This window comes from Eulemur rufifrons, chromosome 9, assembly GCF_041146395.1.
Source record: "Eulemur rufifrons isolate Redbay chromosome 9, OSU_ERuf_1, whole genome shotgun sequence".
NCBI classification, from domain to species: domain Eukaryota; kingdom Metazoa; phylum Chordata; class Mammalia; order Primates; family Lemuridae; genus Eulemur; species Eulemur rufifrons.
Genome location: NC_090991.1, coordinates 44,175,215 through 44,189,838, shown reverse-complemented (window position 1 = coordinate 44,189,838; position 14,624 = coordinate 44,175,215). Strand labels below are relative to the sequence as shown.

Genomic DNA, 14,624 nt, shown 5'->3' with positions numbered 1-14,624 from the left:
TATGGAATATTATACAGGAGTTTAAATGAATGGGGCAACCCTCTAAGCACTAGGAAATAAAGAAATCTAAGACATATCATGAAGTGAAGGAATCAAGGTGCAAGATGTTACCATTTATGTAAAAAAAAAAAAAAAGATAAAAAGACCACACAACAAATCTGTTTTGCTACATGTAAATATGCATGCAGGGAAATACCTGGGAAAAGGTCTGGAAGGATATATGCCAAGCTCAGAGTAGTGGTTACCTCAGGGACCAGGGATCAGGGTACAATGAGGGTTTTCATTATACCTGTTGTTTCATTTTTATACATTAAGAATATATATAATCATGTATTACTTGTATAATACAAAATAAATTTAAATTGCCTCTTATTTTAAAGAGAGCCCACCAAATTTAATTTTAAAATAATCATAGAATTACCATCAACAGAGGTTGATTTGAGATAGGGAGGGGGAAATACCTTTCCTCAGAAGTATTGACCTCAAAATTCTGGACCAAGAAGGATCTTACAATGTAGTTAAATTTTTGTACTCATATTTGGAGAGAATATACTCACAGTTTCTCAGTCCAACGGTACGATTTCCATACATTCTCATCAGTGTAAGAAATAGCATTTCCTTGGAAATTTCTGTGAAGAAACATAGTTCATATCCTTGAATAGGTAGGAAAAGAATGAATAGAATAAAAGAACCATGGCAACCTTGTAGGGATATTCAAATACAGAAAATAATCCCAGCTTTCTAATTTCCAGAGCTATCGGCTTCCCAGTTTGCATAATTGATGTAGAAAGGAGGTGGGACCACTGGCACGGATGATGACGCATCTCCTCAGCTGCTTAACTATTTTTTTCCAAAATCACTTAGGTGTCTAAACTGACTACTTCTACAAACCAATAAGAAAATGATAAATAATTCAACAGAAAAAAGATGGGCAAAAGTTTAGCATTATCAGCAAATAAGAATAAAGAAAAGAAGCCTATGTCAGGTAAGAGCAAAGCTCTGGCTAAATACCCTCTGTTGAAACCTCTCCAGGTATTGGAAGGAAAAGGGCAATTAGAAATGAGAGGGACTAACGTGCTGACGTGGAAAGATCTCTTAGACATATTGCGTAGGGGAAAAGCACAAATCACAGAGCAAAGAGTGAAGTACTACCTCATTAGGAAATAAAAAATGCAAAGGAGAGAGATTGGAAGGAAGGACACACACCAAAATGGTTAACAGCGTTATGGGTGGGAGGATGCAGGGGACAGGGGCGCTGGCAGGATGGGAGTGTGGACTTTCACATTTTATCCTACATATATATGCTGCTTCTTTTTTTTTTTTTTAAGTGGGAATATATCCATAAATGACATATGTTTAAAAGAAAAGTGGGGCATGGTGGTTCACGCCTGTAATCCTAGCACTCTGGGAAGCCAAGGTAGGAGGATTGCTTGAGCTCAGGAGTTCGAGACCAGCTTGAGCAAAAATGAGATCCCGTCTGTACTAAAAATGGAAAAATTAGCCAGGCATGGTGGTGCACACCTGCAGTCCTAGCTACTCGGGAGGCTGAGGCAAGAGGATCACTTGAGCCTAGGAGTTCGAGGTTGCAGTGAGCTATGAAGACGCCACTGCAACTCTACTCGGGGTGACAGGGTGAGTCTCCGTCTCAAAAAAAAATAAATAAATAATTGTTTTAAACTTATAAATAAAATAATTTTAAAAAATAAAAGCACGCATTATTTCCTCATGATTAGCTTCTTATTAAACACTTTTGTCAAGAATGCTAGATAAGTGATATCGTCTATTTATGATATGATACCAGAATTTCAGGTTTTTCCACTATTGGTGGTATGTTCACTGGCTAAGGTGCTGACCACCACGTCACTACATCGCAAGGGACAGTTCGTCCTTTGTAATCAGCAGGTTGGTATCTTGGCACCGTTTGAGTATCTTATCCTTTCATTTAATTTTTATGTTTGTGTATATGTTTATAATATATAATTCTTATTTTTACATATATAAAATATTGTATTTTTTAACCGCTTCCTTAATTTCTATATTCTCCCAGTTTTTGAAAATACTTTATATATATTGATATGTTTAAGTTTTATGCATTCACTATTTGGCCATTGTTTCCCCAGTTTGAGCATATGTTGAATGACTTAATTTTCTCTTAATGTAGCAAATTAAAGTATTTGAGTTCCTCAGAAAGCAAGCAAGCAAGCAAGCAAGCAAGCAAGCAAGAAAAGAAAGCTGTTAGGTACCTTATGTTCAGTTTCAACTCTGTGGGTGACTCTGAATCTACCTTTAACTCTGTCCTCGGTCCTCAGCAACAATTTTACTTACTCAGTTTCTAGTTTCAGTTCAGTTCAGTTTCCTCATCCAGTTTGCCAGTGGGGGGGGGGGGGGGCGGGGCAGAAAGCAGCCAAACAGACACCGGTCTGCTCATCTGCCTAGTGCACATTTCCATTCAACCAGAAGCTTCTGGTTGCTTAATGCTCACCTTTAACAAATTTAAAAATATCCAAACTAAACTCCCTCCCTCAAACTGACTCTCTTCCCGGACTGCTGCACTTCCACTTGTCACACCACCATCATTCTCTTCATCGTCCAGGACAGAAAGCTTGGAGTCACATTTGATTTCTCCCTTCCCTGTACACACCATCACCCGACTCCCTAGTCAGTCACTAAATCCTGTCTGTTCTGTTTGTCGTGTTGCCAGGACTTTCTTCCCACTCCTGTCACAGCCACTGGGATTTAGCCCCTTCTCATTTTACTCCTAGATTTTGCTAGAGCTTTCTATTTGGTCCCCCCGAGTTAAGCTTTCCCCTCTAGAGCCCTCTACATGTGGATTCTAAAATAATCCTCCTGTCTTAATCATTTCTCTCTCTTGCTTGAGAACCTTCAATGGCTCTCCATACCTCATCGCATAACTTTCAAACTCCCACATCTGATATTTTTCAAGCTTTCTCATAGTCACGTCTTTCATTGCTTCCTAACCCAATTCTTTGCAGCCAGACTGTCTACTAAATCCCCATCATGCCTGCAGCCATGTCTTTGCCTAGTCTTTACTGCCTATTTTTCTTTCTATTTAACAAATTATAGCCACTCTCTAAGCCCCAGATAAAGTTTCAGCTTACGCGGGGAGCCTTCCCCTGACCTCCACACCTCAATGATTATAGATTCCGGTGAATTATGGCGCCTCTGGTCTGCATCTCTCATAGTACTTCATTATAAATCACCTCCCTTTTTATGCCTATTCCCTTTCTTCCCACCTATCATTTTCATGTTCTAGAGACAATGTCATACTTTGCCCTGGGTTGGGCACAAAATGGCTGCCACATATAGAAAGCCAGGTACAAGGATGAGTTCTGGACATAACTAAGGAACTGAATAATAATAACAGCAGCTAACATTCGTAGGTATGCCAGGCACTGATATATGCATTACATGTACTCACACACCTAAATCTCACAACAATCCTATGAAATGGTAACTATCATAATCCCCATGTTAAAGATGAGGAAATTGAGTCACAGAGCAGAATAACTTTCGCAAGGTCACAAAGCTAATAAATGACAGGCCTGGGTTCAAACCCAGGCGGGCTGGCTCCAGAACCCCTCTTAACCACTTTGTTGTATCATCACTAATGAGATGGGGAGAGGGACACCCCACTGTCAAGACAGTGGAGCAAACACAGGGGCAGAGGTTAAGCAGGATATGATGGGGCTAAATAAAAATGGTTAAGGAAAAGGAAGAGTAAGCACAAGAAAAAGTTTGGAGAAGGGGCACAATAGTAAGAAGGAGAATGAGGATAAGGAAAAGTTGACAAGTAAAGGGTAAAGGGAGAAAGTGAGTCAATGAAGAAGGCCCAGGAAGGTCTCAAGGAAAATGCTGCCACACAAGGCAGGTGCAGAGAACCAAGGAGGAAAGGTGATGCTTACAAGATGGTGAAGGTGCCATTATAGGCATTAGGCTCCTGCACAGGCACTTGGCGGAGCCTCTGCTTTGGGCTGAGACCAACACACGACATTGTCTCATCTTTGCAGGTACAGAGCTCACATATGTTGGTGGCATTCCGTTCTGAGACGTAATTTACAGTAAAATCCATCTCAGAAGTTTGAACCGTAACTTCAGGCAGGTTTGGAGGCTGAGTCTGAACCTGGTCTGGAGGTGGGGCTACAGGCTTCTCCAGAGCGACAGGATGTTCAGCCTGCGTGGTGGATACTGAACTCTCGGTAAACTCCAGGTCCGAATGTTGAACTGGGACACTGGGTGACGCTGGATGTTGAGCTTGAGCTTGACTTGGTGTTGGAACTGTTATCTCAGAATACGCAGGAGCTATAACCTCCTTAGGCAGCTCTGAAGGTTGAGTTGGGGTCTCCTGCATGGTTGGAGAAGGTTTAACCTCTGCAACGTGTTCTGAAGTTACAGCAAATTCCTGGTCCAAAGGTTTAACTGTGACTTCATTCAAGTTTGGCTGCTGAGTCTGAATCTGGTCTGGATGTGGAATTGTCACCTCAGGATGCTCTGAAGAAGGAGCTACAGAATGTTCATCCTCTGCAGTGAACACTGGAATTATGTTAAGCCCGAGGTCCAAAGGACTAACTGTGACACTGGGCAACACTGGATGCTGAGCTTGACTCTGACCTGGTGTTGGAACTGTCATCTCATAATTCACAGGAGGTTGAGCTACAGCCTCCTTAGGTGGCTCTGGAGGCTGAGTTGGGGTCTCCTGCATGACTGAAGAAAGTTCGACCTCTGTAGAGCGTTTTGGAGTTATGGTAAGCCACAGGTCCAAAGGTTGAACTGTGAGAGTGGGCAATGTTGTATACTGGGCTTGATCCTGACCTGGTGATGGAACTGTCATCTCATAATTCATTGAAGGGTGAGCTACAACCTCTTTATGGGGCTCTGAAGGCCGAGCTGGAAACTCCTGCTGAGCTGGAGAAGATCTGATCTCTTCAGTGGACTTTGGAGAACGGCCCAAGGCTTCCTGCTGGGTCCCAGATGGTTCAACCTCCATAGGGGACGCTGGTGGCTCAGCTGGGGCCTCCTGTTGGATTGGAGAACCTATTAACTCCTTAGGGTGACCTGGAGCTTGAGCTGTGGCTTCTGGCTGGGCTACAGAAGATCCAAACATTGCAGGAGGATTGTGAAGTGGGGCAAAGGGATCAGACTGGATTGCAGAAAATTCAGCCTGTTCAGTGGAAACTGTAGACTGAGCAGTGCCCTCCCACTGGACTGGGTAAGGCTCAGCATTCGTAGTGGGCTCTGTTGTAGTTATGGTAATGTCTGGCCCTGGAGGCAGCTCTTGAGCTGAACCCGTGTCCAGGAAGGGAGCCAAAGTCCCAGTCAACTCCTGAGGAGGGGCCGACATCTGGGGAGAAGCAGAGGACCCCAGGTAAGCAAAGCCCTCGGGGTGTGCCGAGGGTGTAAGCGCATGGGGCGATTCGCGTGGGAGATCAGAGGAGCGGGCAGACCAGGGCTCGGTCGGTCCTCGGGGTTCAGAGGTCAACGGGACCGGGTCCCGGGCCCACCCCCGAAGCGGAGCTGCCTGGCCCAGCAGCCACAAAGATTGCCACGCGAGAAGGACCGGTAGGGTCCAGAGGCGCAGTAGGGACATTATGTGCAGAGGCTCCTGCGCGAGCGGGAGCCGGAACACTTATGGCAGCCCTGCCGCGCGCGCGCCTGTAGCAAAGGCGCCCGGACCACACCCTTTATCTATGACACCTGTGTTTCCGCAGCGGCCTTTATTTAGCTCAGGCGCTGCGTGCCACCAGGGCGCGCTTTTCCCCACAATCACTGGGCCCAAGCCTCTCTTCCCCTGCAGAGGTACAACTGTCCCCCACAGGAACACCACTACCCCCTTAGCGAGGCAGCATTTGGGCCACAGACCCGGGTGGCCCCAGAACTCCAGCAGCCCACTGGGGTAGGGACGGGCTGAGCTTCCCAAGGAAGTCACAGGGCCTCGCCTCTCCGTACATTCAGAAGTGTCAGTCCAGTTTTGGCAGCCTGAACTTGTCTTCCTCCGAGCTAAAATCTGAGAGATATTCTTCCTCTCCCTGGCAGGACTGCTTCCAAGAAACGCAACTGACCTGCAAAATGAGCGCCAGTTAGGGTGGCAGGCAGAACACACATTACGGTTATTTACTCGAAAATGTTACCATTTTTCCTCAACTTTCAGTATCCTTTGTTCCACGTTTGATAATTCATATTCACCACTCTATTAGAAGGGGCTGCCACGGAATCAGTGATGACTCCAAAATTTCTGTAGGATGGGTTTTAGGAGTTGTGCAATTCAGTCTAGGAGAGAGTGTGTGAATCCGAGTGAACAGCCCTTTATGTCAGCATGGGCAAACTCCCCCCATCCTGCCTTGGCCAAACACAGCCATTAACCCAGAAGTAACTATGCCACTTTTCAGAGGTCTATCCTGTGTGCACACATGGAGAAGACACTTAGGATCTTAAAGTCAGCAGGTTAAATAATTTCCTTGAAATACCAGTATAATAGAAACCAACTGACTTAATTCACCATGCTTCCTATGTATTTTATGACTTGTTGATTGTTTGCTACACCCTGTAATATGTAAACTGAGGTGCTTCATCTTTTTTCCCAGTGTCTAGCACATGGCTTGGTGCATAGTAATGGTTTTAAGTTGGAAGTGATTCCAAGATTCGCCTCATTTAGGGATGGACCTGTTGTTACAATCATATTTCTCAAATCAGTGCTGACTTCCTTCCTTCCTTTCACATTTCACAGGAAACTAGTATTCTTAACGTTTGACATTACCTTCACTGGTTTTATTTAAATAGAATTAAAATAATTATTTTACATGGAAAAAAACTTCAAATACTTTTTCAGAATACAACCACTTTCTCTCCCCTCTTCAAAACAAAACACTTTACAACTCTGGAGCCAGTTAAATAATCAAACATCTAGCCCCAAATTAAGTTCCCACTAACACTAAACACATTTTTTGCTCCTAAAAAAAATCCTATACATAGTAAATAATGACTATTTTAGATATTACTTTAGCAACTTAATCCCTAATTAAGGGATTTCATATACAGTTATACATTGCTTGCCATGTGAGGAGGAGCTTGAAAAATGCATCATTGGGCAATTTTGTTGCTGTGCAAACATCATAGAGAGCACTGACACAAACCTAGATGGTATATCCTAACACACACCCAGGCTATATGGTATGGCCTATTGCTCCTAGGCTACAAACCTGTACAGCACGTACTGGTGCCAAATACTGTAGGCAACTGTAACACAATGGTAAGTGTGTATCTAAACAGAAAAGGTACAGCAAAAATACAGTATAAAACATTAAAAAAAGGTACACCTGTATAGGGCAACCCCATTATATTCTTATGGAATCACCATCACTTATGTGGTTTGTTTTGACCAAAACGTCGTTATGTGGCACATGACTGTAATTGATCTACAGAAAGGATCATCAGCAAAATATTCCATCCAAGATACATAGGAGATGTTGAGCTCTAGGTAATAAGCCACATTTGAAAGACATAATAGTTTTCGAAAGCTATAGCGTAATCACATTTAAGGCAATTGTTACTTTCTGCCCAAATCCCTGGATCTTATTTAAGGGGAGTTCTAAAAGGGCCTGTCTTCAAGCCGCCCAGAATCCCTAACCCCTGGTGGGAGAGACTAAGCCCTCTCTTGTGTCTACAACAGTAGTAGTATTCTAATAGTCTTCAATTCTGCTCTCCAAACTTCAAATAAGGGGTCAGAGCCAAGGGCCAGGACTTCAGTAAAACCCCAGAAATACCCCACACTCAAAAGCAGTTTCGGAGTTTCACATGTTCCTAAGAATGATACATGCTGAAGTCTTCTAAATCCTGCTGGTTGTTTTGAATTATGGCTACACTGGCTATGTTACCCTTAAGCTTTTATCTCCACATACTTGAATTAAATCATGTAGTTCTTCTTCACTTCTGACGTCTACGATCTCTTCACTGGGTCTGTATGCCACAGCTATTTTACAACTTTCTGAAATAAAGTTAACAAAGATTAATTCAGAATTTTTTTTGTTCTAAAACTTACTGCATATAATGGTGGTACCCCATAAGAGACATTCTTTTGAACTCTAAAAGCAGAAAATAAGGGCATTTTCCTGGAAATTTCCTCATCTCACACTTGAGTTTTTAACATAACTATTTATTAAAAATATGTGTGAAGTGTCAACTTTGTTTGGTTCAAAAAACTTTATGATCTTACAGACAGGAACTATGGAATTTATAATTTATAGGAAGCAAAAAATATAAAAACAAAAATGTTCAATCATAATATGATTAAATAGTAAGGCATTAGGTGGAGGTCAAAGTGAGTTCAAAGCTGGGATAGAGACCCTGGGACTAGTGGACACTTCATATTAGAAGCAAGGGGCAAGTGTCTACTCCCTGGGAACCAAAATTCCACCAGATACAATGGACAAAGCTTCGCAGAGAGAAAGCATTTGAACATTTTATTGGCAGAAACTGGCCCACATACCGTATAGACAATACAACTTCCTTCAAGGCAAACTAGAGCTGTAAGGCTTTTGGTCTAACGAGTTTTGAGTATGTATGAGGGATATCTTCACATACTAGGGAGAGGTAAATAACCCAGACACCTAGTTTGGTTCTTGAAGATTATTACTCGGACTTGACAGTTGATGCAAATTCTACCTGATAACCAGGGAAGTAAGACTTTCACTAGAAGGGCTGCCCGGGTTGGAAGGCTGAGACCAATCAGGGCCATCTCTTTTAAGCAAATAAGGGTCTCTGGTAACTTAGCTAGGATTTCTCAGTCTCTAAGCCTTCAGAGCTGTGAAGCAGAAGAGCAATTCTTTGCAGAGACTCTGTGCATCAAGTTTCCTTTGAGCACAAACCATAACATTGACACTGCTGTAAAACTCAACAGGGGACATAATCAATGCCGTTCAACAGCATGACCACTTTCAAGGCTCACATGAAAGCAGCCAGTTATTACATAAGAATCGTATTCGCCCAATGTCAGTGCCAGAAATTAAAGCTGAAAGTGAATTCTTGATTCGTAAAGCATAATCTAATAAACTCTCTTCAATAGAGTTTATTTATCTATTTATTCAGCTAGAAAACAATGATAATAATAGTTAACATATTTTGTCTGTTTCCTATGTAAGCATAGTTCTGAGTTTTTGCATTTGTCATCTCATTTACTCTTACAATATCCCCCATAAGGTAGGTTGAATTACTAACCTCAGTTTGCAGAGAAAGAGATTGCAGCTTAGAGATATTAAACATCTTCAAATCTCTCTGGCTATAAAACCTAAAATGGCATTAAAAATCTAGAAGACAGAGTTAGGACTCAAACCCACGTGTCTAAAGTTGAGAATCAGTATTCTGTATGACAGGCAAGCAATTGAGAAAGAAGACTTGGATCAAACACTTTCTGTGTGAACTGAGGCAAGTCACTCCACACCTATAAACTGGAGACAATATTTGCTCTCATTTTTCTCATAAATGTCACAAAGAACAAATCTGAGACTGTTGCTGTAAAAGAATTTATTGAGTAAAAGCATAATGTGGAATGTTTAGATATCCATATTTTCATCCAATTAACTTTTCGAAACGAGTTTACTTGCTCATTGAAACTGAAGTCCTTCAAGGACAACCAAGAAAGTCTTACTGGCCAGGCACAGGTACTCACACCTATAATCCCGGCACTTTGGGAGGCAGAGGCAGGAGGGTCGCTTAAGCCCAGGAGTTTGAGACTAGCCTGGGCAACATCGTGAGACCGTGTCTCTATTTTTAAAAATTATTTAAAATTATAGAAATAGCTGGGCGCAGTGGCTCACGCCTGTAATCCTAGCATTCTGGGAAGTCAATGAAGAAGGATTGCTTGAGGCCAGAAGTTCAAGAGCAGCCTTGAACCGGAGCCTTGAACAAGAGCAAGATGCCGTCTCTACAAAAGTAGAAAAATTAGCTGGGCATGGTGGTGCACGCCTGTAGTCCCAGGTTCTCAGGAGGGTGAGGCAGGAGAATCGCTAAGCCCAGTTGTTCGAAGTTGCAGTGAGCTATGATGACGCCACTGTACTCTAGCCCGGGCGATAGGGCAAGACTATCTCACCAAAAAAAAAAAAAAAAGAATTATAAAAGTAAAAAATAAAAATAGAAAGTCTTACCTAAAACTACAATCAATAGTTTCTGGAATGCATCTGACAAAGCCTTCTGAATAGCAAGCTTCTGAGCTGTCTTCTTTTCCATAGGGAACGATAATGGTCCCAAATCCAACCAAAACAAATGGATTTAAAATGCATATCTGAATAATTGTTAAATGTTTAAAACATGTAAATGCATCCATGATTCTTAGATCAGTGTCTTAGTGATCGAGGGCAAACAGAACACAATGGTATGGTTGAATGGTACTGTTGTGGGTACCTCCTGGCAGGGCTCATTTTCACTGCCTCTATCTAGTCTGGAAGTTCCTGAAGGACTACAAGGGAAATACAAGCCAGAAACTTGGCGCAAGTCTACTTCACCCACAGATTTCAAGTCGACCAGCTGAGGCTACACTGCTACAGACCCTACCTCCTGTGCATCAAGGGCTGGAATCACACCCTGAAAAAGGTTTGGTGGTGGTACAGATGGTCTGGCCCCTCCGCGGGCATCACCCACAGGAGCCCACTTCACTCCACTCACCTACCTGACTTAGAACCCTAAGCCTGTGGGCCATGGATTCTAGAAAAAACTTAGTATCAATTGAATACCCTTTCTACGTATCTATATTTGATTCTTTTTCTGCTCAAGCCCTTCCCTGAGTAGAAAAAGGACTGCATGTTTACACAGGAGATTTTGTTAGAGGATGATTTTGCTGGGACAACTGAAGGCTACAAAAGATCTGTATTTGAAGGAATATTTTCACACAAAGCAAGGTCTTAACCAAACACGGGAAAAACATTATTTCCTTCCTCCTCCTAAGCTTCTTGGCAAGAGGTCAGCTCTAAAATTTTTAATTTAACGTTTCTGTCAGGTATTGCCTAAGGTAAAAACCTATAATATAGGGGAGAAAAACTCTGCTCAGGACTTTAGTAGCTTAGCAAGGGGAGGGTCTGATATGTATCTGAAAAGATGAGTTTTAGAAAGTAAGAAAAAAGAGAGATCCTTCCCCCCACTGAAAACAGACCTTCCTCCAGTTGATGCACAGGCTCCTCTGCCACGCCAGCTCCGGCACTGCTGCACTCATAGGATGGCAACAGCACCTCTACAGCACAGAAGAACTTCAGGCTTTGCTTCTGAAGCGGTGCCACAGTATCTTCATTTTCCCTTTCTTCAAGGTCAGAAAGTTCCTGAAGCTGTTAGGATTTTGAATTAAAGGTTCTTCTTAGGATCTTAATGTAGACTTCAAAATGTTTTATTATTAGAAATAAAAACTAAACTCTGGTAATTCCAGCTAACAGTTGATATGTTCTATAGCTTCAAAATCAAGTAAGACTTGGCCAGGTGCGGTGGCTCACACCTGTAATCCTAGCACTCTGGGAGGCCGAGGCGGGAGGATCACTTGAACTCAGGAGTTTGAGACCAGCCTGTGCAACATAGTGAGACCCCATCTCTTAAAAAAAAAAGTTGCTAAAATGGTTTAAATGGTAATTTATATTTTAGCACAATAAAAAAAAATTTAAATATACCTATTGAGTTTAGACACAATTAGCATTAGGTTGAAATGTATGGCCCAAAGTATGACAAAAGGTCTTAGATTCTTCCTCTTTCTCCAATTTTTGCTATAGAGAAACCATCTTCAGAGGAGTCTGCCTAAATCTCGATAACATTGTTCAATTCTTTGCTGTGGTCTGAACATTTACCTCAAAGGTGTTCTGAGATTCTAAAACTGAAAAACATATCTCAGAGCATCTTAGATCTTATTTAAGAACCACCACAACTTTCATATATTATAGAGATTTGGTGGCATACGCATTTCTGTAATACCATCTACCTTCTTGGCAAAAACGGTCCTTCTACAAATATTCCTTTGACAAAGCACTTACTATACCCCACTCATGCAATGCCTGCATCACCAACTGTTAACTTTCCATGTCAAATCCATAACGGGTAACATCTTCCCTTTTGAATATGGGCAGGCATCCCTTCCTACCCATTATATAATTAGACTTGTTCATTGTATATTTATACATCTGATTCTATTGTAGGAATTGAATGTGAGAGGCGATATCTTCCCCCAGTCTTCACAGCTAGGCAGCCAAGCAGCATAAACATGACAGACAATCCAGACGGAACATCCACAGCACACAGTAAAATGTACAGGGTCAAAGTTGCCTTTGAAGACCAGCTATTAATGTCTCTAACCAGTGATGGATAGCCAGGCCCTGTTCTTGTTCACTGACCTTGATGAATGCATATTGGAAGTGGAACACTTCAAACTGTTCCTAGTTCAGGCTAGGTTACAGAAGGTTCCTGGTTCCCTAATTACAGCCCGTGTCCTTTCCAGAAAGGAGTGTAATCTCCTTTAATAGTTTACCAAACTGAGTCAAATTTGCAGATGAATACGCAAGTGCAGTTCCAGCTTTCTCAACCATTAAGTCTTATTTTACCCTAACAGAGCAAGTCCACATTCTATTTATTTCCATGGTTTGCAACATAAGTGTAATTTATTCAACAAACATGTATTAAACTCCTTGTCTGGATCAGTCACTAGTGCTGGTGCTATGAATACAAAAACGTAAAGTCATTCATTCAGTCAAACAGCTCATTTCTGCTGAGTACCTACTAAGTGCTAGGAAATGGGGATGCATAGGTGAATATGACAGACAGGAGCCCCCAACCCCCAAGAAGCGTATGACATAGTGGAGCAGACTAGGTAGGTAAGCAAACAAATAAAATGGTTACAAACTGTGATAAAAAGAAAACAAATAGGTTTCTGAATTAACAGAATGATGGACAAGACTTGTTTTAGCCAAGGTAAAAAGAAAGGCCTCCTTAATGGTGGTGTCATCATCTCTCACCTGGACAACTATAATAGCTTTCTAAGGAATCTCTCTGTTTGGGCCCCAGGACATTTGCACTTGCTGCTGAAAATGCTCTTGTATGACCCTTTTCACTATTTTAAAAATTAATTTTTATTTAAAAATGCTATTTATGTTGTCAAAATAAAAAATTACAAATTCTGTCAAGGAAGGAAAGGATTAAATATTATAAATAGTAACAAGATATTTTATAAATTAAAAAAATAGAAAAAAGTTTAAAAAATTACAAATTTAGTTATGGTTCTAATTGGCTTTTCTTCACAATTCATGAATCAAGGCAACCTCTATTCTACAAAAAATAAGAGTTCCCATTGGGCAATGGCAGAACGGTAGGATTTGTAAGGTGGGAACAAGGAAAGGCTGGGAGGCCTTTGCTGGGAGGAAAAGGAAGGTTTCACAGAGGCAGAGATGTCTGGGCTGAATTTCAATACAGACAGTATTGTTTTTTCTGTTAACAAAGAGGCCACAAATTTCAAAGTCATATTCTTTGGTCCCTTTGAAAAATAAAAGGCCTATTAGCCTTTACAAGGCTAATACTGAATTTACTGTAGGTCCTCTGGGAGACCCAGACCAGAGGATCCTTGAGCCCAGGAGTTCAAGGCTGCAGTGAGCTATGATACTGCACTCCAGGGTGGCTGACAGAGGGAGACCCGGTCTCTTAAAACAAACAAACAAAAAAAGAATTTAATCTATTTAAATCCTTCACAATAGCTGGATATTCTTTTTCCAGTGTTGTAATGTGGCAATGAGGAACAACACACGTGGCTATACGGTGGATGCTTAAGCTAAACCGAGGGATTTTATAACACATGGTACATTTGTTTAGTAATCGCCTATCACATGGTTTCTCCCTAAGAACATACACAATTAAGATTTTTTATTTTGAATTTCGTACATTACCTATTGAATCAGTGACACTTATCTTAGAAACACAAATTTCTGCGGAAATGAAGCCTTGCCCAAAACTGCTTCACCTTCATCAAGCTGTCAGTAGTTCGAATTTCCTGTAAACCGGGGTGAGACTTCCCCGCCGGAGCTAAGAGAGCAGTGGGGACAGAGACAACCCGGCAGGCCTCAAAGGCTGCAGAGACTGGAGCTCTCGGGCGGGTTCTGAGAAGCTGGAGGGGATTAAGCACGTCATTTATGAACAGCACGTTACTGACAGCACATCTAAAGAGAGAAATATTTTTTCTTCGCCACATTGTTCCACGAGGTCGTGGTAGAAATTCCTAGCGAGTTTCCTTAAAGTAAAAACGAATCTACTTTATTTATATTCGCCCACTTCCCGAGCCCATGCTTCCGTCTCTCAAATCCATACGCTTAACTGCGCGCAACACACACGACACCAGACACCGTTTCCGGGTCTGGCCCTTCCCATTCCCTCCAGAAGCACATCCGGGACTCGGGGGGCGTGGTCTTGGGAGGCGGAGTCTAGATGCAAACTCCAGGCCCCGCCCACCTGGCGGCGTTCTCGGTTCTGTGCGCTCCTTCCGCCCGCCAGAGGTCGCAGGCTGTGAGAGTCGGTTTCTACTTTGGCTAGCGCCCGCCCCGTCTCACATTCATTCTCGCGAGACAAGGCGCGAGGCCTGCCGGGAACGATGCGCGGCCTTCCGT

The 14,624-nt window shown here is 42.3% G+C and overlaps 1 protein-coding gene across 1 annotated transcript; it reads right to left on the bottom strand.

Moving 5' to 3' along the window:
- Positions 1-5,975: 5,975 nt before the first annotated feature.
- On the bottom strand, positions 5,976-14,573 carry LOC138392403 (RAD52 motif-containing protein 1-like). Its single transcript, XM_069483164.1, has 6 exons — positions 14,568-14,573; positions 13,985-14,128; positions 11,158-11,324; positions 10,155-10,255; positions 7,914-7,999; positions 5,976-6,077 (listed from the first exon to the last, which is right to left on the bottom strand). Exons 1-6 carry the CDS (start codon positions 14,571-14,573, stop codon positions 5,976-5,978), a joined length of 606 nt encoding a protein of 201 aa, XP_069339265.1.
- Positions 14,574-14,624: the final 51 nt, after the last annotated feature.

Bases quoted from the DNA above. Each gene is read 5' to 3' on its own strand.
- LOC138392403 (XM_069483164.1), bottom strand. The intron at 10,256-11,157 runs AGGTCTGTTTTC...TTGGTTGGATTT, and splicing joins CCTGTGCATCAACTGGAGGA to GGGACCATTATCGTTCCCTA. The intron at 6,078-7,913 runs GTATGTGGAGAT...CTCATTTTGCAG, and splicing joins AACTACATGATTTAATTCAA to GTCAGTTGCGTTTCTTGGAA.